At 38.3% G+C, this 27,323-nt stretch overlaps 1 protein-coding gene and 1 pseudogene across 1 annotated transcript; both read right to left on the bottom strand.

The window, feature by feature from the left end:
- Positions 1-11,098: 11,098 nt before the first annotated feature.
- On the bottom strand, positions 11,099-12,847 carry LOC125607287. The gene is made up of 2 exons (XM_048777195.1): positions 11,657-12,847; positions 11,099-11,566 (listed from the first exon to the last, which is right to left on the bottom strand). The coding sequence occupies exons 1-2, from the start codon at positions 12,845-12,847 to the stop codon at positions 11,099-11,101; spliced, it is 1,659 nt and encodes a 552-aa protein (XP_048633152.1).
- An 11,213-nt stretch (positions 12,848-24,060) lies between these two features.
- Positions 24,061-25,704, bottom strand: LOC125607323 (annotated as a pseudogene).
- Between the last annotated feature and the right edge of the window lie 1,619 nt (positions 25,705-27,323).

Raw genomic sequence — 27,323 nt, 5'->3', positions numbered from 1 at the left:
CGCGGTCGTAACATCGGCCCGAAAACTACGACCATATTTCCAATCCCACACGATTGTTATCCTCACGACTTTTCCCTTACGGACAATTTTGCATAGCCCAAGTCAATCAGGCCGATTGGCGAAGTGGGCGGTCGAGTTGAGCGAGTATGACATCGAATACCGACCAAGGACGAGCGCAAAATCACAGGTGCTCGCGGACTTTTTGGTCGAACTTCCAACGGGAGCAATAACCAACGAGGAACCAAATTCCACCTGGCTCCTCCACGTCGACGGATCTTCATCCAAGCAAGGATCGGGTATCGGGATCCGTCTCACATCTCCAACAAGCGAGATCCTGGAACAATCGTTCAGACTGGAATTCCATGCCTCAAACAACGAGGCCGAATACGAAGCATTGATCGCAGGTCTACGTTTGGCTCACGGCTTAAAAATACGCAATCTCCACGCTTACTGCGACTCCCAGTTAGTGGCCAGTCAATTCAGCGGAGAATATGAAGCCAGAGACGAACGGATGGACGCGTACCTCAAACTGGTCCAAGGTCTAGCTCAAGACTTCGACTGTTTCGCCCTTACCCGGATCCCCCGTTCCGAGAATGTCCAGGCGGACGCCCTCGCGGCCTTAGCATCAAGTTCCGATCCAGGACTCAAAAGGGTAATTCCGGTCGAGTTCATCGAACATCCGAGTATCGGACCCCCAGTCATTGTCAATCTCATAGAGGGTCAAGACGACGAGGAAGAAGAGATTACGATACCACCACCATCGGAGCAATCCGATTACGGTTGTGATACCCCATGGCTTCAGACGATTCGAGACTACATTATCGACGGGCAACTGCCCGCCGAAAAATGGTCAGCTCGCAAGATCCGAACACAGGCCGCACGCTACGTAACAGTGGACGGCGAAATCTACAAGTGGAGATTCTCCGGACCGCTCCTGACGTGCCTGGAAGGGGAAAAGGCGAGGAAAGTAATGGAGGAAATACATTCCGGCTCATGCGGCAACCATTCCGGCGGAAGATCACTAGCCGTGAAAATCAAACGCCACGGGTACTATTGGCCAACAATGATCGGAGATTGCGAAAAATTCGCACGAAAATGCGAAAAATGCCAAAGGCATGCGCCAACTATCCGACAACCCGCCGAAGTTCTTTCCTCCATCACGTCGCCTTATCCCTTTATGCGCTGGGCCATGGATATTGTCGGACCTCTGCATAATTCAAAGCAAAAGCGTTTCCTTCTAGTCCTTACCGATTTCTTCTCAAAATGGGTAGAGGCGGACTCGTACGCAAGTATAAAAGACGTCCAAGTCGAGAATTTCGTATGGAAAAACATCATCTGTAGGCATGGAGTTCCTTACGAAATCGTAACCGATAACGGGTCTCAATTTATTTCCACCCGATTCGAGGCATTCTGCGAAAAGTGGAAGATACGACTCAACAAGTCAACTCCCAGATATCCGCAGTGCAACGGACAGGCTGAAACAATCAACAAGACCATTCTCGACGGACTGAAGAAACGCTTGGAGGCCAAAAAAGGTAGATGGGCCGACGAACTCGAGGGAGTCCTCTGGTCTCACCGTACCACCCCAAGGCGAGCAACGGGAGAAACTCCCTTCGCCTTGGTATACGGCGCGGAGTGCATGATTCCCGCAGAAGTAGAATTTCCCGGTGTTCGAAGAAGGTTCTTACCCGAACGAGAGGAACTCAACAATGCTATGCTCTTGGACGATCTCGACCTCATTAACGAACGCCGGGATCGAGCGCTCATCCGAATTCAAAACTACCAGCACGCCGCTGCGAGATACTATAACTCCAACGTACGGAACCGAAGGTTCAATCAGGGAGATCTGGTCCTTCGCAAAGTCTTCCAAAACACCGCTGAACGAAACGCGGGAAAACTCGGAGCAAACTGGGAAGGTCCCTATAAAATCGAAAAAGTCGTCCGACCAGGTTCTTACGAAATAGCCAACATGCAGGGCATAAAAATCCCTAGAACCTGGAATGCGATGCATCTCAAAAAATACTATCACTAAACGAACCAACTCGCAATCACTGAACTACGAGACGGCTTGATCTCCGCAAGGAGTACGTAGGCAGTTTGCCGAAAGGCAAATTCAGCTGTCCTCCCTTATTAAAAAGGGGGGAGTGGGTACGTATACTCGTATACTCCCAAAAAATCGAAAAACTTCTTACCGCACTTTTGGTGTTTTCGACTTATCAAAACATCCTCACCCGCGAAATCGCAACGAGGTCTTCGGAAATTGGTCGGCCGCTTGGGAGAATCGAACCTTTAGCATCGCGAGACGTCGCAAAAGATGCCTCAAAATTGATTTCTTCCGAGCAAACGAAATCTCCGCAAAAAGACACATATATGCACACATTAACATTTATTTTGCGCAAATTAATCAAAACAACGGCACACGCCACCAAGTCCGATGCTGATCACATCGAACTCACAAACGTCCTAAACAGACATAGCCATCTCATGGAGATGACTCTCTTACATCCGACACAAGGATAATAGCGCTATAAAAGAAATCCGAAATTTTGGTCTAGCACTTCCGGTCTCCGGAGAGATGCTCGATTCGTATCAAACAAGTCGTATAAGCCGAGAACTTTTCGCGGACTTTACATCGATACGAATCAGGAAGAAATCGCGACAGGAAAAACGATAGCCGGTTAGTCACCGCACAATCCTTAAACCGAAAGTAAACCTAGGTCTTGCCCTAAACCCAGCGCACTGGTCTCTAACATCTCAAAGGCATGATATCAAAAGATAAGAGATTCTTAAACCACGCCTCTATGTTTACGTTCGATACCTTCAGCGCCCCCGCAGAGTTCACATCTCGCGGAAGAACTCTCGAAACAGGTCTCGAATAAAACATTTCACAATCGAAGAAGGATATGAGACGACAACTCATCACCTTCCTCCCCACTATTCACAAATTCATAAAAAACGTTATCCGATTATCATACCATAAAGCCGCGGAGCGGCAGGGATTCAAAGCCACACACGGCCAGTCCCGAAATACAAACAAGGCCGTTCAAGGCCGAAGCATAAAGACATAAAAAAAAAAAACAAATCTCTCGCAAGAGATCTAACCCAAGTCACCCTCAGAACTTACGCTCCCTCTTCACCCGCCGCCTCGTCCGAGCCTGGAGCCACGTCGCTTCCGTTCTCTCCGACCATCGGATCTTTCCCCTCTGGGTCTTCTGGACACGTCGGAAGGAAGCAAGCGGATTTTAGGTCGGCCAGGATGAGATCGAAATCGCCATCCTCGGCCGCCATATCTCCCTTGCAGCCGGACAGTCGGGCCTCTTCGGCCTCCAAGGTCGGGGGAGTCTCACTTTGGAACGACCGAACCACGGCCATCCCGCCCTCAATCGTCGCCAAAGCGAAATCCCTGCTCCGGATACGCTCGAGGGAACCCAGGGAAGCAGAAATCTTCGCCAAGCGAGCCTGAAACTCCGCACGAAGGGCATCCGTAGCCTCTTGGATCCCGCGGCGCGCTAGTCCAGCGTCACTCTCGATCTGACGCTGGAGTCGACGCACCTCCGAGGATTTGGCCTTCCTGGTTTTCTTTTCCTTAAGCAAGGAACTCGCCGTCTTCCCGAGGTCCCTCTCAAGCTCTCCTATCGCAACCTCGAGCTTCGACACTTTCGCAGAGTGAGAGTCCTCGACAGCCGTCAACATAGCCTCGGTTTCGGACCATCTGCCCTGAAGCTCCACCAACTCCCCGGAAAGACGACTGGTCTCAGAACCACATTCGCTGATCATCCCATCGATCAACGATATGAACTGCGAACAAAAAAATTCTTAAGACTAAGTCCATGAAAAGAATGCACGACAGACGATCGAGAATTCAAACAAGAAACAAACCTTTCCGCGAAGTCCCGACGCTAGGCTCGACCCACCTCGCTGCGAAGTCTCCCCGTCACCGCTCTTGGCCAGTTTCCTCTTCCGACTCTTAGGCTGAGTAGCCTGGACAGCGCTAGGAGCACGCAATGCCAGAACGATTTCTTTTCTGGCTGGAGGCGGAGGCATAGAGTCAGCGGCCTTCTCTTTGTCCTCGACGAGGATCGGAGTCGTGGAAGATCCCGCAGGTAGGACTTGCGGGGAAAGAGCCGCGAAGCCGGTCCCGTGACACGGGGCAACGACCTGCGCGGAGGAAGACGGGAACTCGGAGCCAGTCTGAGCCAATTCTTTCTCGGCTTGGCGACGAACTAGTTTCTCTCGGAAAGAAAGATGACCGGCAACACAAGCCGGCACTTCCGCCGGAGAAGTTGGAACCGGAGCCAGAGAGGTGGCCTCACCCATCTCGACGTCGGAATCCTTCTTATCACCTTGGGAGGAAGACATGTTGAAAGGAAAGTTATGAAACTAGAGAGGTTTTGAAGAAAATGAAGGAGGAAAGGTGTGAAGAGAATGAATGACAAGAGCTCACTACTTATAGAAGTATGGGTTCGGAATGTCGCCTCGACAACTTTTTTCCGCGGAGTTTTAACTGTAAATTTCGTCCAATACACTTAACCTTGTCAAAGTCATCTATCCGCCCGCTAGAGTCACAACTCTAACGGGCTGGGGGGCTAACTGTTGGGGTCAAAAACGGTTACGACAAATTTAAACATTCAAAACGTTCGAAGAAGAAAATAAGAGTTTCTCCGAAGAGTACTTTTCGAAATAGATTCTTCCTTACGAAAAAGCTTGGCGGAAGAAAGAATCGAGACGTCCGACGAAAGCTCGAAACAGGTCGTTACGCAGCGACTGAACGTCCGTCCCGCTCGGTCGCTACGTAGCGACCGAGTGATCGTCCCGCTCGGTCGCTACGTAGCGACCGAGCGATCGTCCCGCTCGGTCGCTACGTAGCGACCGAGCTCGAGCCAAAGCTCGGTCGCTACGTAGCGACTGAGCTCAGCCAAGCTCGGTCGCTACGTAGCGACCGAGCGATCGTCCCGCTCGGTCGCTACGTAGCGACCGAGCTCGAGCCAAAGCTCGGTCGCTACGTAGCGACCGAGCGATCGTCCCGCTCGGTCGCTACGTAGCGACCGAGCTCAGCCAAGCTCGGTCGCTACGTAGCGACCGAGCGATCGTCCCGCTCGGTCGCTACGTAGCGACCGAGCTCAGCCAAGCTCGGTCGCTACGTAGCGACCGAGCGATCGTCCTGCTCGGTCGCTACGTAGCGACCGAGCTCGAGCCAAAGCTCGGTCGCTACGTAGCGACCGAGCGATCGTCCCGCTCGGTCGCTACGTAGCGACCGAGCTCAAGCCAAAGCTCGGTCGCTACGTAGCGACCGAGCACTCGTTTCGCTCGGTCGCTACATAGCGACCGGGCTCGAGCCAAAGTTCGGTCGCTGTGTAGCGATTGAACCTTTCCGAACATCGATACGACACCAGTCCTTGCATTCTCGTCAAACCTTCGAATGCTATCTCCCGAAGACCGTAGCAAGCTCAGTCTATGTTTCCCGCTATTCTAATTCATCGATCAAACTTCGCGGATTAGAAACCGCGGAAAACTCGTAGTAAACGTGTCGAGTCGGAAGACGGCCCAAAGGGACCTAAAACACGACTCGAGGCCCATCCTACGATTTTTCCTAACCAAAAGCCCGTGAACCACAGCATGGTTCGCGCTTGGCCCGCGAAGAAGGATAAATGTCAAGTTTCCGCGGATAAATACGGAAGTTTTGAAGATAATTGTGAAGATCGGGAAAAATGGAATATCTCCATTTTTATGCTATGACGGCTTAAGGGCAGAAGAGTAAAAGCGTAAACCGACCTTGGAGCTAGTATATAAGGAGTCCTAGGCGAGGAGCAGAAGGGAGGAACTTTTTTCAGAGCAAACTTAGCACTTAGAGCGATTTAGGCAACTTTCCGTTTTTGTTATTTCGAGCTGCGACTCAATTAGGTTTAGCCGTCTTAGGGTTGCTAGAACTAGGAATCTCGCCGACAGCTCTCGAGCCCAGGCTTATACCTTGTTGTAACGCTCATACGCAGATTCGGAATAAGATCTATTTTGCTCTCTTTTCGATTTCTTATTTTTATCGTTGTTATTCTCGTGTTCTGATTGCTTGACGTGTGGTAATTAACAGATATCCGGGTCCTCTGGGAAACTAGGGTTTTCTTAGTTTCCTTATTTAAACGGAAATCGACAGTGCGAATTTCGGTTCCCACAACAACATTACAATCTATTTTAAAATTCTTTTTTATGTTTTTATTTATAATTTATGAAATATTTGTCAAGATTGAAACACTAGGCACTAAAATGTATACCCTAACCATCTTAGTGGATAAAATAAAGAGTTTAGGTTTTGAATAATTGAAAAATATTGTAAGATTCGATTTCAGGTTATTATTGTTACAAAATTTAATTAAAATTAATCTTATTTTAGTTTATTGATTTTTTTATGAATTATGTGTCAAGATTGAACACTATACCCTAAACTCTATACCCTAAAATATTATGGGTTGAGAATTTAGGTTTTGAATGATGAAACATATTTGATAATTATTTTAAAAATATAATTTTATATTTTAAATTAGTTTGATTATGAAATTTGTGTCAAGATTGAACACTATACCCTAAATTGTATACCCTAAACCATTTAGGGTTTTCGATTTGATTGTTTGAGCAACTGTTTTTCGGAAAAAGCCTTTTATTTTGTTTATTTATAATTTATGAATTTAATAATTTATATTTTTTGTTATTATATTGAAACTAAGAAATGTACAAGTGTACCTAAGTAATAATTTAACAAACAAGGAAAACGCCAAATATTCCAAGTAGTACATAATACAAATTAACACAAACTTATAATTTTTTTTTTTAAGTACTAAGAGCTTTACGTTTTTAAAAGAAAAACATAATAGATTTCTTAAAGTACATTCCTTGAGCATTCATATGTAAAGGAGTTTGTCATTTGGCCAAGCAACTATACTTCCTTTAGCATCAGCAATGATTTGAAGTTCTGAATTAGTTCTCCAAATCGGTGCATCTTCAATAAGAGGAATATCAACCCATATCTTGGTTGCATTGAACCTAAGCGAACAAAATGAACTACATCATCTAAATTAGTCGAGAAAACTCGACCTTCTACAACCTTCTCCCCTGATCCTTTGCAATCTAAGAGGATGCATTTCTTTTTCTCGATCTTGCTGGTGTTAGAGATGTTACTTGCACTCTAAACAGAAATTCCATACAACAAATCATTCAGCCACAGAAGAAAATTAGCAACAACAATCAAGACTGAGAATGTTTAGAGTCTTACTGCATGTGATCTACTTTTCGATATCAGTTCATCTCTGCTTGCTTATACAGTAGCCGTAAGAATCTTATGGATAGGCCATGGGATGTTCTCATAGAGTGCATCACAAATCTTCGACTTCTTCGCATTTGGTCTCCATAGAAAACCTTCTTCATTTACTACCCTATCTATTTGACAATAGCAGCACTAGGACCCAAAGGAATGTTGTTTACCAGTTTATTTGGGTCAGTTGACTCGAGACGACCCTCAGCAACAAGTACATCCTCCTTTGACCAATCATAGATTAGGATTCTATTGCCTTCTGCATCTATAGCCTACAAAGGCATGTTTAAAAAAAACACAAAACAAACACTAGATTAGTTATCAACATGATTCTCCAGCATCTTTACATATTTACTTACCGTTGAATCATCAGTCTTATTATTCGCTGAGTAGTCTTCATCCAGAATGAGCTTATCAAGATGCCATGCAATTTTCATTCCAATGGCTTGGCCAAGTGTGGTAACAGATGTCGTAGGCCTCCAGATAGGTGCTTCTTCATTTGTAACAGACTTAACTAAAATAGCACCAACATGCATACCAAGTGGAATTCATCCAATTTTGTATGTTGGTTCAGATGAGCAGAATTCTCCTTCTCTGATGACAACATCATCAACTGAACACCAGTCTAAAATCTGACACCTAGGTCCTTTGCTAAGATCATTGACCTCAGAATTGGAGACACCATCAAGATTCTGAGAGAAAAAGAGAAAGAAAAAGTTAAACAGTAATGATTCTAACTTTAACTTCCTAACTTATAAAGCCAAATTGATGTTAACTTACACTTTTTGATGCAGTTAATCCATGAACTACGTCCTGCAAACCACGATCTGTATCCTGCAATTCAGCATGTTTAGCTTCAAGCATCATTACATGTGAGTCTCTGGCATGCATGAATGCTATCTTCGTAGCAGTTATTCCTCTGCCCATTCCTCTAATCCTTCCTGGTTTGTCTTTTCCTAGGACCTGACTCACAGCATCGTCGGTAACATTCGTACTGTCAGTTGATTCCATTGCAATATCAATCGTTTTGATTTTTGCTGATTTCCAAAAATAAGACAGTAATAGCATAAGACACTAAAGATTCAGACAACAAGAACAATAATACACTAAAATATTTAGAATGTTAACAATAGTATCTTCAAGCTCATGCCTCACAGGTCTCCCATCTGAATGTGTATGTCCTGCTATCCATACCTTACTCCTAGTCCCTTTTGTGGGGTCTGAACTGTTTTTCTTCTACAATTGACAAAAGGATATTACATTATTACAATTTCCCAGAAAGTAGAAGTAACAGAATCATACCATTTCATGAGCCAAGCGAACCATTACCTTGCGACTAGTGGTGTGAGGAATCTGCTTTCTCTTGAATTCCTTGAATTTGTCACTTTGGACCTTCAAATAAAACCAAACAGTAAGATTAGAATTCTCCATATGCAAACATATTTTTAGAAATTTGTTCAACCTAAACAACCTTAAATTCTTTGCCTTTCTTCATCTTCACCCAATTCATCCAAGCTGACGCAGATTGAACATTGCTTGGTTTTAAGCTAATAAGTTTGTTCCATACTCCCTACAGCTCACACATTACTAACAAGCCTTGACTTTGAAGACCTCCATATACACCCCATCTACTTTAACACGGCTTCTTTTTGCCAATGTTCTGTCTTTTTGAACCTCGCCTACAAAAGTTTCAGAACTTAACACAATGGTAGAAGTTATGTAAAGAGTTCTTATATTTTCAGTTTTAAAAAAATACTTGAATTTCCTTCCTTATTGTATCCTTTGTCTGTTCATCAAGGTGTCTCCAATCTCCAAGAAGGACTGGTACATGCTCTCTCATAAGAGGACCAAGAAATGAGGAAAGTGTTACTGATCCATCCCTACATGTTCATCGAGACCTATAAATTCAATTTCAACCTTGTCTTCAATGTTTTTAGCCACTTTACTCATCCTAGTGCGCCCTCTTTGTCTTTTTGTCTTGGTCTCTGACTGCTCACCTTGGACTGGTTCAGTTGGATGCTGCGTATCATCTGCGTATCCTTTTTCTAGTTTTTCTCCTGCGTCTTCTGGTGATTCTCTTTCGTTTTCTTTCTCTGAATTTTGTTCAAGAGGATGTTCTTCCAATGCAGATTCCTGAGTACCAATCTGCATATCAGTTGTTGTTTCTTCTACTGTTGGACCAGTAAGCCTCCTGCGTCTTTTTTGAGTGTTCCATGGCTCAACACTCGCATCTTCGCCTTTTTGGCTAAGCATAGCTGCATCAGTTCTCGGCTTCATAATGTTTGACCTGAAACTATTGTAAACAATCAGAAACTATAATTCTAACTACCTAATAATCCTAACTACCTAATAAACCTAGTGACCTAGCCCAATTATTCAACTACTAGGACCATCACAATCAGCCCTAACACAGAAACTATCATCAGAAGAAGATTCATTCCCCAGATCATCATTGTCTTCGATGGATATTGGCGCAGCTACGAACTCTTCTTCGGTTTCTAACTCATGATACCCTCTTGGAGGTGCCCTCATAACAACACTTCAATTTGAGTCATTTTCTTTGGAGTAAAACACTTGTTTTGCTTGAGAAGGCACAATGTATGGATCTTGGAGAAATGCTGCTTGGTTAATGCTGAAGTTCACAAGCATATAGCCATCTTCTTCCTTGAGACCATTCCCTTTGTTGGCCCACTTACACTTGAATAATGGAACCTGGAACATGTGGTAGTCCAACAATGTTATCTCTTGTATCACTCCAAAATAGGAAACTACATCTGCCACGTGATTGGTATTTTTCACACTTGATCTACATATAAAAATAGCTTCATATGCTACTCCATTGTTCTGAGTCTTCCGCTTTAAGCATTCGGTGTGAAAACGATGTCCATTGATGATATAGCCATTATAGGTTTGAGCATTATGTCTTGGACCAAATGCTAACCATCTTAGCTTGGTCGAAAGCTCTTTTGAATTACTAGGGATCTGATATAAACAAAAACATTAGACTAACATTTTTAATTTCAATACTGAGTAAAAGAGAAAGAGATGTGTAGAGAACTTTGTAAATACCTTTTCTTTTATCCACTGTGAAAACCGTTCACCATGTAACTTCCACAAAAGAGTTTGATTTCTTCTGCAACATACGTTCTTATCTTGTAAATCTTCAAGATGCATTCTGATTTAGAAATCTAAAGAGTTAGAATTATTAACTAACAACCAACAATCATATATTAAATAAGAATTATTAACTAAAAATAAAAACTTACTCGACATATGGATTTACAACTGCAGTGTTCATTAACACATATCTGTGAGCAATGTCAAGCTCTTTATCAGATAGTGTAACTTCTGCAGCCTTATGAATTGGACGCCCTTCAAGTATATGCTCATCCAAATCAACATCTTCATTACGATTTGCAGACTTTAGAACTGGTACAGATGTTTTGAGAAACTCCAAACAAAAAGCAATATATTCAGCTGCAAAGTAACCCTCTGCCATACATGCTTCTGGCCTTGTGAAGTTCTTAACATATGATTTTAGTGTTTTCATGTACCTAAGTGTCCATCATAAACAAAATTTGTCATATATTTGCTTATAACAAATATAACAACAAAATAGAAAAACCAAAATAACTATGTACCATTCAAATGGATACATCCATCTAAAGTGTACCGGGCCACCCAAAGGAGCTTCTCTAGCTAGATGTATAGGGAGATGGAATATTATATCAAAAAGAGATGGATGAAAAAACCTCTCTATTTGGCACATCGTCTCCACAAGCTCAGACTCCATTGTTATTAGCTTCTCTGGTCAACTACACGCTGACATAGTCTACTGAAGAAGTTGCATAATCTACTAACTGCAGTCCTAGGTCCTTTTGGCAACAACCCTCTCAATGCAGCTGGTAACAAGTTATGCAGAAGAACATGATGATCATGAGACTTCAGACCACCAATCAGAGGATGATCAAGTGAGACACAGTTTGGAATATTCGCACAGTAGCCATCTGGTCCTCTGAATTCAGATAATCTCTTGCAGAATCTCTTCTTCTCTTCCTTGCTCAGCTCATTAGCAGCTGGGGGTAAATACGTTTTCTTTCCACGTAGTTGAGTGTGTAAGTTACTTCGAATCCATATGTCCTCCAAATCTTGTTTTGCTTTCACACCATCTTTTGACTTAGCATTGTGCATCAAAAAGGAAAGAATGGCATCAAAGACATTCTTTTCCACATGCATTACGTCGATGTTATGACGCACCGGCATATCCTAACTCAACATAGAGCAACATAAATTGGTTAGAAAATTATATGCATTTTAAATTTCCTTTATACATTTTTATTTTGATAGAGTACTAACCTTCCAGTAAGGTAAATCAAATAGAATAGAACGTTTCTTCCACCTCCATTGATTAGAGTCTTCTTCATATTCTTCATGGGTAAGCTCTTCAACATCACACACACCTGATCTTTTCCTTTTGCTTTTCTTCTCCAAAGGTTTCCCAAACTCATTCTTATAATCCTTAAGCAGCTCAAATATTTCAGCTCTTGTTTGAATTCTATTAGCAGTCCCTTTCTCCACAGTGTTGTCAATCCAAACTCTTCGGTGTCGGTAAGGATGACCAGGCCTGAGTCGTTTCCTATTTCCCAAATAGACGTACTTACGACTAAACTTCAACCACCTACAAGGTGTATCCTTCCCACATACATTACATCCTTGTTTCCCTTTTACTTTGCAACCAGACAAGGTCCCCAAACCTTGATAGTCGTTGATAGTCCACAATAGTATAGCCTTAAGTGTGAAATTCTCCTTGGATAATGCGTCATATATCTGGATACCTTCATTCCACAAATCATTCAGATCATCAATCAAAGCAGCAAGATAAACATCGATGTTGTTACTTGGTGCAGTTTGTCCAGGTATCAGAAGGGTTACCATTATGTTCTCTGACTTCATACACATCGTGGGAGGCATATTGTAGTTCACTAACAAGACTGGCCAGGTGCTATACTTGGTATTTTGAATAGAAAACGGGTTCATCCCATCTGTAGATATACCAAGTCTTAGGTTTCTTGGTTCAGCTGCGAAAAGTGGCCATCTAGCATTGACCTGAGCCCATGTCAATAAGTCAACCGGGTGTCTCATTGTTCCATCTTCAGAAGCCTTACTGAAATGCCATTGCAAATTCGTAGACATCATCTCAGATCTAAACATCCTCTTGAATCTTTCTTTTATAGGGAAATACCTGAGTATCTTTGCTGGAATCTCATTCTTTGTCTCACCAGAATGCTTATCAACCTCCCATCTTGAAGCCCTACATCTTGGGCAGCTACTCATATCCTCATACTCTTTCCGGTAAAGAATGCAGTCATTCTTACACGCATGGATGACATCATATCCAAAACCAAATATCTTCAAGAACTTCTTTATCTCAAATGTTGATGTTGGAAGAACATTACCGTTGGGAAGCATGTCATGAACCATACTTAAAAGCTGATCAAAGTAATTCTCTGAAATCGCACTCTTGACTTTGATGCGGTAGAGACCCATAATTGCTGCAACTTTGGTGTAGTTTGTGCATTCCGGGTATAGAGAAGTTTCTGCATCCTATAATTTCTTCTTAAACTGAAGTTCTTCTTCACTTCCAACAACTTCAGGCTGTTCTTCATCCTTATTCGAGGATTCTGAATTATCTTCATTGTCAAAGAAGGCAGATCTAAACAACTCATATGTTTCTAACTCAGGACGTTGATCATTAACTGTTTTCTCAGTCCTCATCTCTCCATGGATACTCCAACAAGCATTTCTCTTGTACTTGTGATCCATTCCTTTAATTACCAAATGATCCAGTACTGTGCTTATGGTTTTATGACACACGTTCCGACAACCGATACAAGGACAGAACATCTACAGAGGATTCCCCAATCTCTTTGCTGATGCATACACAAAAGCACGTGCACCTTTCTCATACTCAGTGCTTGCCCTGTAAATTTATAAAACGATTAACGTTTGATTAGCACAGAAAGTTGTAGTCAAGTTCAAGATTTTGAGAGAATGTTGTAGACAAGTTCATACCTCGGAAGCCAAACACATGACTTATCCATTACAAGAAACCCGCAACAGCTCCCAGACCAATCAGAAAGTATTGAAATTAGTCACATAAATAGTAAAACAAAATTAACAAACAAAGAAACAAACAATAAGCCACAAATTGAAACATAAACAAACAATGAGCCCCCAATTATAGTTTCTAAACCCTAAATCTACAATGAAATCGATAAGCCAAAGACAAATACAAACCTTCAGTCGAAAACTTTCTTCGCGTACTTGATAAATCTAGGTTTAGATCCTCGGCTGCTTTTGAAATTCTTGTCGATTACAAATAGAGCAGATCCAAATGAATCAAAAGTCGAGAAACAATGAACCAATTGAGAAATCTCTTCTCGTTTTCACTCCAACAATTTTCTCGATAAATTTCTTGAAACTCGAGAAAGAACAATTTCTCTAAGTGAGATGAGAGGGAGAGTAAAAATTTCACTAAGTGTTAAGCGGTTCAATTTTTTTATTCACGCTTCCAGTTTCGACAGCATTTTAAAATACGTAATGCAATGTATTCTACGCGTCACCATTTTTTTTAAAGACGACATATTCGTAGCGTTTCCCAAAAATAAAACTCTATTAAAAACTTAAACATAGCACAACATAAATAAGCGCTATAATGCACTGCTATAAAGAGTATTAGTGTAATGGAACATATCTCTAACTGTTTATGCAATGGTCCAGAAGATATATAATAAACCCTTTTTTTATTTGATGCAACCATTATCAGTCTCTCGCTTATTGGGAAGGTGCTCAACCTGAAGAAACAAAACGTTGAGAAGCTACTTCAGAAGATGCCATCACAATGGGGTATGGAAGATCGCATTACGGTCAATGACTTGGGCAATGGGAAGTTTCTCCTTAATTTTACTTCGGAAGAGGATCTCAGCTCTGTTCTTCGACAGGGTCCTTTTCATTTCAACTTCTGTATGTTTGTGCTGGTGCGATGGGAACCCATTGTTCATGATGATTACCCGTGGATCGTCCCTTTTAAGGTTCAAGTGATTGGCCTCCCTTTGCCTCTTTGGACGGATACAAATCTTAGGAACATTGGGGCAAGATTAGGCCATGTTCATGTTGATTCTTTGGATGTGGCTGAGGGCAGCATGCTCATTGATGTGGACTCTAGAAAACCTCTCAAATTCTCAAGGAAAGTGGAGTCGAAGGATGGAGATGAGGTCACCATCGAAATCAAGTACGAGAAGTTATTTAAGCATTGTTCTACATGTGGTATGCTTACCCATGAGAAGGATCATTGTCCTTCTTCGGATGTGCGATCGCGACTTCAAACTCAAACAGAGCGACCTGGTATTTTTACGAGGATTATAAATGATCAGGGAAAAATAAATGAAGATATATAATCCCCTGATCAGGGTAATAAAAAAAGGGTAATATTAGTGTAATACAATACTCATCCGTAACTTATAGATGGCCAAATAATATTTTCGGTTTGGACCTATTGGGCCAGTAAAAGTAATGTGTTACAACCCTTATAGTTAGAAACTATATAAAGTTAGCATATAAATTTTGGTCCTTATCTCCTTTTAGTCAAAAATAGAGATCTGAAAGAATCTCTTCTTTTGTTAAGATGATTTTGGGGAAAAAATTACTACTACTGTTTTTGGGCCTTATTTAATGTAGGGGTGGCAAAATATCCGTAAATTTTGATTCGATCCATTATTCGTTTCGATTTGATCCGAAAAATCCGGATATCCGTAACTTAACGAATCAAAGCAAATAACAAAATTTAGTATCTGCCAAAGACGAAGCAAATCACAAATACTAATATTTTTAAAAACGGACATCCGATCTGATCCGTTATATAATCTGATCCGTTATATACATATATATGTATATATGTTTCTAAAATTATATAATATATATACTTGTATATCTCTATATAAGTTTTATAATGTTTTTATTCACTAAATTAATTTTTTAGTTTTTAATTTTTTTAAAAGTATGCATTTTTTAAAAAAAATTAAAGAAATATTATTATTTTATATCAGATTTTCTTCTTTTTTTTTCTTTTTTTTTAATTTTTATTATTTTTACGGATCGAATCGGATATCCAGGAAAAATTCAGATATTTGCAGATATCCGGAAAACCGAATATTCAAAAAGTTACAAATCCGGATCAAAAATCAATTATTCGTAGGAAACGGAGTGGATCACGAATATCCTTAAAATTCCTGATATCCGCTCTGTGCCCACCCCTAATTTAACGTACTTCCAGTTTATAGTTTACACGATATTTCTCTCTGTTGTGTGATATGATCTATATTGTTAAGTTCTTAGCTTTGTTCATGATTTTCTCGGACTTTTAATTCGTCCGCTTGCTTTAGCTTCTAGGAAAGGTTCTTCTTCTTTTTTTTTTTTGTCTCGTTCTTTTCTCGTCGGCGTTGGTTATATCACATTTGTGTAATGTTTAGTTTATCATCAATTGAAATTTAAATAGAGGAAACAATATTACACTAATTAATAATGTTACTGTTACGTATGATTATCCAAATATGGCCACGTAGTGGACACTGGACCCCTCCCTATCAAATGTCTTGCTGCATCATCATACAGATGTCAGTGTTATTGTTTTATCTTTTTCTTTTGAGTCGGTAAATTAAACCTACTTTGATGGGCTATAAATAGCTCTTTCTCTTTCTTATTTGAATGACTCAAGTAAGAAGAAAATAATACAGAAAATAATAAAGCTCTCATCTCTTTCTCACGTGTTATCACACACCTCTCCACTCACTTCTCATCCAATCACACTCTTTCTCTCTCTTTGTTTCCAACGTATAATATACATATATATTTCACTCCCACTTTTATATTATACAACATGTTCGAACTCTCATATACCGGTAAAGTCTATTAATCCGGAAACTCTAACCAACCGAAGCTTATCAATCCAAAAGTTCTTAAACCAACCGAGGTAATATTTAAATTTATGTATTTCAATATACGTATTTTATTTAAATTTTATTATTGTTCCGGAGTGAGAGGCTAGGCCTTCTCCGTTTATTTTTCTGGATGATAGGCGTTGCCTTTCTCGACTGATCGTTATGGTAAACTATGCATTCACGATCAGAGAAACACGTGGTAGGATTTGCCTCCATAAATAAAACAAAAGGTCAAAATGGTAGACTAAGTCTCCTCGGACGTTGAAATAAGTAAAAGTCAAAATAGTAGACCATGTCTCTTCGGACTTTGAAAAATAATGTTCAATATGGCAGTCTATGACTCCTCCGATCATGTGGTAGGCTAAGCTTCTCGATTTTATTTATGCTCTTTAAATTTCTGCAATTTAAGTTTATGCTTTTATTTTATGCCTTTAATTTATGCATTTAAATTATAGATTTAAATTCCCTTATTTACTATATTTATATTATTATTTTATAAATACAGTTATCATGTCGAATTTGACAAAGCTCGAAATAATGCCCTGAATATTACGGAAAATAATTATATGACCTGGGCAGTGGGTGCAAAGATGCACCTTAGAAGAAACGAGATTTTGGAAACCATCGATAGTTCAAAAATGGTGTCAGATGAAAAAAAGTGCAAAAGCCATGATATTTTAACGAAACCACATACATGATGGTTTAAGAGATGAATATATTACAAAAGAGGATCCTTGTGACCTCTGAAAATCTTTAAAAGAGAGGTTTGATCACCAGATGTATGTGATCTTACTGAAAGCTAAACACGAATGGATCCATCTTCGGTTCCAGGACTACAAAAGTGTTAGTGAATTTAATTCCGTGATGTTCGGAATTACATCTAGGATGATGTTATGTGGAGAGAAAATACGTGATTATGATATGATCGAAAAAACTCTCTCCACGTTCCATTCTGAAAATGTAGTCATGCAGCAACAGTGCCGGACGAATGGATATAGCCGTTACTCGGAGTTGATGTAAGTCCTCCTTGTAGCGGAGCAGAATAATCAACTCGTGACTTTAAACCATCAAACTCGTCCCACTAGATCTGCTCCATTCCCAGAAGCAAATGCTGCATCATCCAGTTATGATAATAAGAGAGGACGAGGTTGTGGACGTGGTGGAAACTGTTATCATAGACGTGGAAGAGGACGAGGAAGAAGATTTTGTCCCTATGATGAAAGAAATAATAAATACTTCCACGAAAATGAAATGAATGAAAAGGGCCAGGATGATAAAAAGTAAACGGGAAAAGTTTGCTACAGATGCGGCATGAAAGGTCATTGGGTACATAACTGTCGTACATCAAAACATTTAGCCGATCTGTATAGAGAATCCCAAAAGGGAAAAGAGAAAGGAAGAGGTGAAACTAACTTCATCTCTGATGAACCTGAGTCATCCTTTCATGGTTTAAATGATGATACTCATCTCGACGTATCAGACTTTCTGGTTGAACCAGAGAGTATCGATAAGTGATATAGAATCGATGTGATATAAGTAAATTGTATTATAGTATCTATAGCTTTTGTTGTAAGATATATGTTATGTTTGTTTTGTTTCGTGTTTAATAATATATGTTTTATATTCATAAAATGCCAAACTTTGAGACTATGGATGGAGATATGTGTTTGGCAGATAGTGCGTCAACGCACACGATAATTAAAGATAAGAAATATTTCTCCAGTCTCAAAATAAGAGATTACGCTGGAAGCGTAAGTACAATATCTGGTAATGCAAAGATTATTATGGGCTCTGGAAGAGCGAAATTTTCAATGCCAAGGGAACCGATATTTGAAATAAGTGATGCATTGTATTCCCCCGAGTCTCATAGAAACTTGTTGAATTTTAAGGATATCCGAAGAAATGGATATCATATTGAGACTATAAGTAAAGATGGCATTGAATTTTTTTGCATTAAGTCCAAGAGGAAACATATATTGGAAGAGTTAAGAATGTTATCCTCTGGACTATATAGTACGAAAATAACCATGACTGAGTCCTATGCCGTGGTAAACATGAAGCTTATTGATACATTTAAAATATGGCATGAGAGGCTAGGACATCCTGGTTCAGTCATGATGAGAAAGATAGTGCAAAATTCAAATAACCATCCGTTGAAAAACGGAAAATTTTTGCAAACAAGCGAGTTTACATGTAATGCATGTTCTCAAGGAAAACTTATAACTCGGCCGTCACAAGCAAAAGTAGGCAATGAATCACCAATGTTTTTGAAAAGAATACATGGTCATATATGTGGTCCGATCCACCCACCGTGCGAGCCGTTTAAGTATTTCATGGTATTGATTGATGCATCTAGTAGATGGTCAAGTGTGTCTCTTTTGACGACATGAAATACGGCTTTCGCAAAGTTCATTGCCAGATAATAAAGCTGAGAACACAATTCTCAGAGTATGCCATTAAGAAAGTAAGGCTTGATAATACTGGTGAATTTACATCGCAAGCTTTTGATGACTATTGTATGTCAATGGGGATTGATGTGGAGCATCCAGTTCCCCATGTGCATACACAAAATGGCATGGCCGAGTCATTAATAAAACAGTTGCAGTTGATTGCAAGACCGTTAGTCTTGAGAACAAAGCTCCTAATTTATGTATGGGGTCATGCTATATTGCATGCGGTTGCACTGGTTCGGTTAAGACTGAGTGCATATCATAAGTACTCCCCATTACAATTGGCATATGCGCAAGAGCCAGATGTATCCCATCTCCGTGTTTTTGGATGTGCGCTCTATGTTGCGATAGCTCCGCCACAAAGGACAAAAATGGGCCCACAAAGGAGATTGGGAATATGTGGGTTATACGTCACTAAGTATAATAAGATATATGGAACCAGTAATTGGTGATATGTTTACGGCAAGGTTTGCCGATTGCCATTTTAATGAGGATGAATTTCCAGCGTTAGGGGGAGGAATTAATAGAATTCCTAAAGAGATTACATGGTGTACACCGTCGTTGTTACACCTTGATCCCCTACGAAATAAAGAGAGCTGGAAGTTCAGAAAATTGTGCATTTGTATAATTTGGCAAATCAGTTACCAGATGCGTTCACAGATACGAGAAGGGTGACAAAATCATGTATACCCGCTGAAAATGTTCTATCCAGAGTTCCTAAAGGGCAAACTGATGGAAATAAAATGAATGAACATAGGGTTCAGTTAAAGAGGGAGAGGCCAGCGGGTTCTAGAGATAAAAATCCTCGAAAGAAAAAGAAATTGGATGAGCAAAATAGTAAGGTTCCAGAAGAACCTGATATTGAAAGATGTCTGAAAGAAGACATAAATGGAAAGGTTCCAGAAGAACCTGTTACTGAAAAAGTTCTGAAAGAAGGCATAAATAAAAATTATCTAGATGACGAGAAGGGAACGAAAAAGTATGAGATTTCCATCAACTACGCCCGAGATGAAAAGATATGGATCATGAATAAGATAAAAGATGTTGATGGAATGTTCTCCTTTTCTGGGTCCAAAGAGATCGATTATGAAAATGATGATCCCGATCCAAGGTCCATTTTAGAATGTCGGAAAAGACATGATTCGGAGGAGTGGAAGAAGGCCATTCAAATTGAATTATTCTCCCTGAATAAAAGAAATGTCTTTGGACCTATAGTCATAACGCCTGAGAATGTAAATACTGTTGGATATAAGTGGGTATTCGTGAGAAAATTAAATGAGAAGAATGAAGTAAGACGATATAAAGTCCGATTAGTTGTCCAAGGTTTTTCTCAAAGACCGGAAATTGATTTTGAGGAAACATATTACCCGGTAATGGATGCAATTATGTTTAGATTTTTGATGAGCCTAACGGCGTTTAAAAATCTTGAAATGCATCTCATGGACGTTGTGACTGCATATTTGTATGGATCGTTGGATAATGATATATATATATATATATATATCTATATATGAAACTCCCTGAGAGATTAAAAATGCCAGGGGCATTGAAAGAAAAATTCATGGAGATTTGTTCGGTCAAGTTACAGCGATCACTTTACAGATTAAAGCAATCCGGACGCATGTGGTACAATCGCTTAAGTGAATATCTTTTGAGTAAAGGATATGTGAATATCTTTTGAGTAAAGGATATGTGAATAATGCGATATGTCCATGCATTTTTATAAAAAAAATCGTCATCTGGCTTTGTGATCATTGATGTATATATAGATGACCTGAATATAATTGGAACTCAAAAGGAGGTTGATGATGCTCGAACTCATATGAAAGAGGAGTTTGAAATGATAGATCTCGGCAAGACAAAGTTTTATCTTGGGCTCCAGATTGAGGCATCTTCGAGAAGGAATATTTGTGCATCAATCAAATTATTTGAAAATATTATTGAAATGCTTTTATATGGATAAAGCGACTCCTTTGAGTATTCCAATGGTTGGTAGAACTCTCGCTGTTGAGAGAGATTCTTTTAGTCCCTGCGAAGATAGCGAGAAGATATTAGGTCCTGAAGTACCTTATATAAGTGCTATCGGTGGGTTTTTATATCTTGCAAACTGTACCAGACATGATATTGCTTTTGTTATTGAGTTTGGTATGGTTGGTTTTGCAGATGCAAGATACTTATCAATCCTCATAAGGCTCGATCGCAAACCGGTTATGTTTTTACAATTGGTGGAACCGCGATCTCTTGGCGGTCCCAGAAACACACTCTGGTTGCGACATCTTCAAATCATGCAGAAACATTGCGCTTCACGAAGCATGTCGAGAATGTGTGTGGCTTCGATCAATGAGTCAACACATACAAGAAGCAAGTGGAATAGTCTACGAGAAAGAGCCGACGAAAATCTTTGAAGACAATTCGGCTTGTGTTGTTCAACTCAAAGAAGACTACATCAAAAGCGACATAACAAAGCATTCCCTCCGAAATTTTTCTCATACATAAAGGAGCTCAAGAAAAATAAAGAGGTGGACATCGAGTATGTACGGTCATGCGACAATCCGACTGATTTGTTCACAAAATCTCTTCTGATAGATTTTTCCATGATTAGATTTTTAACGAGGTATTATGTAATACATGATGGATAAACAAGAGGGAGTGTTACGTATGATTATCTAAATATTGCCACGTACTGGACACTGGTTCCCTTCCTATCAAATGTCTTGCTGCATCGTCATCCAGATGTCAGTGTTAATATTTTGTCTTTTTCTTTTGAGTCGGTAAATTAAACCGACTTTGATGGGCTCTAAATAGCTCCTTCTCTTCCTTATTTGTATGACTGAAGTAAGAAGAAAATAATACAGAAAATAATAAAGCTCTCCTCTCTCTCTCACGTGTTATCACACACCTCTCCACTCACTTCTCATCCAATCACATTCTTTCTCTCTCTTTGTTTCCAACATATAATATACATATATATTTCACTCCCACGTTTATATTATACAACAATTACCTTATAATTTCATCATTGTTACTTGTAAGTTGTAACTTACTGATATTTAAAAAAGACCAAATAAATTCTTATATCCCATAACTCCCAACAACATATACAATATCCCCCTATGTATTAATTGACTTCTGATGACGTGTCGCTTATAGGTGAAGTTTCATGAAATTGTTATAATTTGATTGGTTGATAATTTTTATTAAATATTTATTTTAATCAAATCTAAAAATAAAAAAAAATTCTAGAACCAATTAATACAAGTTACCAAAAAGCACAAGTAATATAACAAATAATATTTTATGTTAATTAATTGCATAATTATAGAAAGAATATATAATGTTTCATCAATTTTTTTTTATAAATTATTTACTTATAATTATTAAAATAATTTTATATATTTTTATAGAAATAAATATAATGGTTGTATATCCTACTATATATTAATTCAGAAGTCACTTAAGTGACTTTTGATTAGGTATCATTTATAGGTAAAGTTTAGAATTAATTTCTCTTAACTTGATAGGTTGTTGGTATTTGAATTTTCATTTATTAAATTGAAATTTTAAAAAGGAAACTAATTCTATAACTACCTAATCTAATATATATTACCATATAAACATTTAAACATTTTAAAGATATAAGAATTAACATAATTTGTGTATAGAAACAATTAAATATCATATATTACATAATAAAAATTTGGATAATACATATAAATACATATGATATGATAGAAATAATTATATAAACGATTTTAAACATGTTTCTATTAATAGATGATACAATAAATCATAGATTACAAACAACTAATTAACCTAAACCTAATAATATTTTTTATACTCACTATATATATATATTCTAAAAACATTAAGCCATTTTTCAGTGAAAAATGTTGATAGTATAGTTGAGTTATCATTGTCATAAATGATTCAAGTACTTGTATATTAAAAAAAATAAAAACAAATGGTAAGTTTTTTAAAAAATAATATTAAACTATACATAGGTGAAGTTTAGAATTAATTCTCTTAATTTGTTTGGTTGTTTGTATTTGGATTTTTATTTATTAAATTAAAATTTTAAAAAGGAAACTAATTCTAGATTAACCAAATCTATAATTCTAGGTGGTTGTCCGCGAATTCTAGGTGATTGCCCTCCTAAAAGGAAACTAATTCATTTATTTGAATTTTCATTTATTAAAATTTTTTTTATATTTTTATTATAATATATAATAAAAATAAGCTAAGACTAATTCATTTTTTATAATATAAATTGAAGAAACAGAAACAATATATTAATACAAGACTAGAGTTAAGATCAAATTGACATGCTTATTTTTGTAATAGGAAAAAAATAAAATGACACATATATAAAAGAAATGTGTGAAGAATAATAAAAATTGTTTTTTTTTATTCTTGGTTATTTTATACTTTTACATACTTAATCTTTTATTTGTTTGACAAAATACATGGGTTTTACGTATTACTATAACTGTTAATTAATTAGTTTCATATGTTTTTGTAACATGAAGACAAATTAAGTAAGAAAAATCAATATATATACGAAATGTTCTAAAATTAAAATGGTAGAAGATGGAAAATATAAAATAAATTAAGTTTATTTACGAAATAATGATATGTATTTTTTGCGGTAAAATAAACTTTTTCAATGTATGATAACAAATTTATACAAAAAATTATCCAAATAGAATCATGTTATTTTGATGTAATAAAATTATTCACATTAATAATAAGTATATATGTCTATAATAATGACATCATGTTATTTAAAATGTTAGATAATATTTTTCTTATATATAATTATTAATAGTATTAAATTAAAATATGTATGTATTAAAATATCTTTTTAAAAATGTAAGTAATACTTTTCAAAAATAACACTTTTAAATAAACAATTGTTTGATACGAGAGTGTGATGATTGGATAGAATTAAGGATGCATTTGTTTGGTTAACCAATTGTGTGTTATGTTAAACACTAAATCAAAAACACGTGAGAAAGTATTATTTGACACAATAATGAAAATTTTGTAACTATTTTACTTCTAAATAAAATAAAGTGGTAGACAAAATAATGCGAAAGTAGAAAGTGTTATAAAATAACTTTTTGTTCATTAATCTTTGGGTTTTTTATTAATCACAAATTATGTAATAAAAAGATTTTTGGAGACTTATATTAAAATTTATAGAATTATCGCTATATCTCAATAATCTTCTACGACTATACAATACCAAAATTTTTTATTTTTAAACTATTTAAAATAAAAAAAGCTTTTTTAATAGTTTTTTTTTTTTGCTAACAAACAGCTATTTTATTACTCAAACTTGTGGTGATCTGGGTAACAAGATCGGAATAGAACAACTAATAAAACAAAGAGGTCTATGAAAAAAACGAGCATTCCTAGCGAGTGAATCAGCAATTCCATTTTGCGCCCTTGGAATATAAATGATCTTAAATCCCGGAAAACACATCTGGAGAATTTTGGATGACTTCCAGCTTAGTTGAGAAGTTATTTTTAATAGTTATGATTACTATTCAACATAATATATAATTTTAATTATACAATGTTTATACATGTGAAATTGCGGATACCACCTAGTATATATTTAAATCAGTTACAAAAAAGCATATATATTTAAATAAAACATTTTTACAAGAAACGGGAAAAAATAAAATGGAAACCAAACGTAAGTAAATTAAACTAATTAATTAGGAACACACTCATGTTCCACGAAACCAGGCAAAGTCCTTGTAGGAGAAGCAACAAAAACCGTAGAATGCCCCACCATTGTCACTACTCTCAGAGCTTCTTCTTCATAAGTTTTTCTCACCTTCTCTTCCCTTTTTGCCCTTCTTCTCCGCTTCTTCGCCGTCACAACAGCCCCCGCCACCACAAGCCCTAAAAGCACCACCCCCACCGTCACAGATCCAACAAGCCCACCAACAACCGATCTCCACCGCTCAATCTTCTCCTTCTTCATCTCATTTTCTCATCCACCGTCTGATTTGGACGAATCCTGATCATCCGTCACCACTAAACCAAAATGTCCGTTAGTTTTAACGGCGCAGACATACGGCTTCACTTCTCCTGCAAACGTTACTTTCCCGTCTAGCCCAAAAGTCACACACATTGGTTTATTCAGAAATATTTCCAAAAATTAACTGTGGACGGATCTTTAGCATCGTCTAGGAGAAGACTTATCTGATAAGAGCTGCTCAAATTATTACCCAAAACAACGTCGTTTATGGCATTATAAGCTAAGAGTCCTAGAACAGGAGAGATAAGTCTATAACCAGATAGATCATAGTTCTTGTAATAGATATCAGACCATTTTAATCCCAAGATCTGTCTCACAACCACAAGACGTTCACCACACGGTTCAAGAACCGCTCCGACACCGATATGGATTTCCTGGAGCTGAGCTCCATATCGCCGAAGACTCCCACAACGGAACCTGATAGCGTCGAGATTTATGCCGGAGTAGTTATAAGGGAGATGAATACGCCGAAGAACGCCGGTCTTGATTGTGTAATGTTGGTTCTTGAAAGAGTTTAGAGTGTAATCTCTTAGGAGGAGATCGAGAAGCTTTGAAGATCCCTTGAAACGTTCTTGAGTAATACTACTAGTGGAGGGTGAACCTTTTAGATGAGAAGGAAGGATATTAATAATATGATTATTATTATTAGTGAAAGAGAGGGAAAATAGAATGTTGTTGTTGTCGCCATTTTTGATCTTGAATGAGTTATTGATCTCCTATTTGTTGTTGTTGAGAGAAAATGAGAAGAAGATGTGAAGGGGAAGACATCAATTAAGTTGATCATGAGATATAAATTTTCTTTAGCTCGATGAAGGATTTAGATTGAAGGGAAGGGTTTGCTTTATATGTATACATATGTATATGTTTGTATGCTAATCAGTATGGTTTTTGGATATTAAAGGCGGCGTGAGATTGTTTTGAGTAAAGTGTACGTCTACAGCCCTGTTCGTTTGGTTGCCACAGGTTTCGGCGGCGGCGGCAGTGTTTGCGTCAGCGGCAGCGGCAGCGTCAATGAGGACAGTTGTTGTTCGTTTCGCAGACGCTGACGCTGCCGCCGCTGCCGCAGATTATTGTTCGTTTAGAAGACGCAGGAAGTTGAGGTCGACGCCGACGCTGCCGCAGGAAGCAGATTTTTGGATTGTTCGTTTGACAGACGCTGCGGCTATTTTTATTTTTTCAGATTTATTTTAAAATTTTTGTAAAATTGTATTTAAATAAATAAAGTATAGTTTAAATATATTTACATCCATTAAAATATTATGTTTACTTGGTAATAATTTTTTGGTCAATTATACAAATGTAATAAATTTTTTCATACATCATAAGCTAAATTAGAAACAAAATAATACTTCAAAATATTTATCATAAACGAAAGCTAAATATTACATCAAGTCTTAAATCAATATCACATTTAAATGACAATCAAAGTTATAAGCAAAAAAAAAAAAATTAAATCATCAACTAAAACATTTAATAGGGGTAAACGACCTCTACCATATTCATTTGTGATGTTATCACGCAAATCTTCCATCGCTCTATCACCTGTCGGCTCATATACAATATGTCCACCACCACCACCACCTCCACCACCACCATCATCTTCATCATCATCATCATCATCATCACCTTCTTCTTCATCACCGTCACTATCAGCTTCTTCTCCTTCTCCATCATCACCATTTTGCCACTGTACAAAATCATGATCTTCCCGATGTGAATCACGTATGAAGTTGTGTAGCGTCATCGTCGCTGTCACCAACTTAATCCACTTGACCAGACCATACTTTGGATGCTTACGATCCAAAATCCTCCATTTTGCTTTCCATACTACAAATGTCCTCTCAATCACTGATCGCAGACCTGAATGCTTTCGGTTGAATAACTCTCTTGCACTAACTGGTGGTCCTCCTGTAGCAAACTGACCAAGATGATATCGCATATTACGATGTGGACCAAGATACCCTGTCCTGGTCGGATATCCGGAGTCAACTAAATAATACTTTCCAGGAGGAGGATGTGGAAAAGAAGCCTCGTTTCTCGCACAATGAGTCAAGACCTTGGTATCATGTGCTCTACCAGGTACACCGACATATGCATATATGAACTTCATATCGAAGTTACATATAGCAAGAACATTCATTGTAGGATCTTGCTTCTGTATGCATCTGCATTCTGACTTGGAGGGCGAACCGAGATATGAGTTCCATCAAGTGCTCCAATACAATCTTTGAACTGAAGCCAATACCGATCATCGTTTCTCAAAACAGGACTCACTCTTGCAAACTCGCCTTCTTCTGGTTTTAGTGTATCCTCTGCAAACTTGAGAAGAGCACTCAAGACTTCATCAAGCTTTCTTTGTACTGTATCCAACGATCTTTGATACCTTGCAGCAATATCCCTATTCGTCTTATCTTGACCAACAGTCTCGAGAAACATCGCAACAGATTCCTCAAGGTAGACATGGTGAGACTCTTCCAATCCATATCGCTGAGCTATCATCTTGCACAAAGCTTCAAACGTCCTTT

Source organism: Brassica napus, chromosome A3, assembly GCF_020379485.1.
Source record: "Brassica napus cultivar Da-Ae chromosome A3, Da-Ae, whole genome shotgun sequence".
NCBI lineage: Eukaryota > Viridiplantae > Streptophyta > Magnoliopsida > Brassicales > Brassicaceae > Brassica > Brassica napus.
This window is presented reverse-complemented; position numbering and strand designations above follow the sequence as displayed.

What these genes read in the sequence shown, in the direction of transcription:
- LOC125607287 (XM_048777195.1), bottom strand. Translation starts at nt 12,847, where the DNA reads ATGGGTCTCTACCGCATCAAAGTCAAGAGTGCGATTTCAGAGAATTAC. An exon ending in TTGATTTACCTTACTGGAAG is followed by an intron (nt 11,567 to 11,656) that starts GTTAGTACTCTA and finishes ATGTTGAGTTAG; the next exon opens with GATATGCCGGTGCGTCATAA.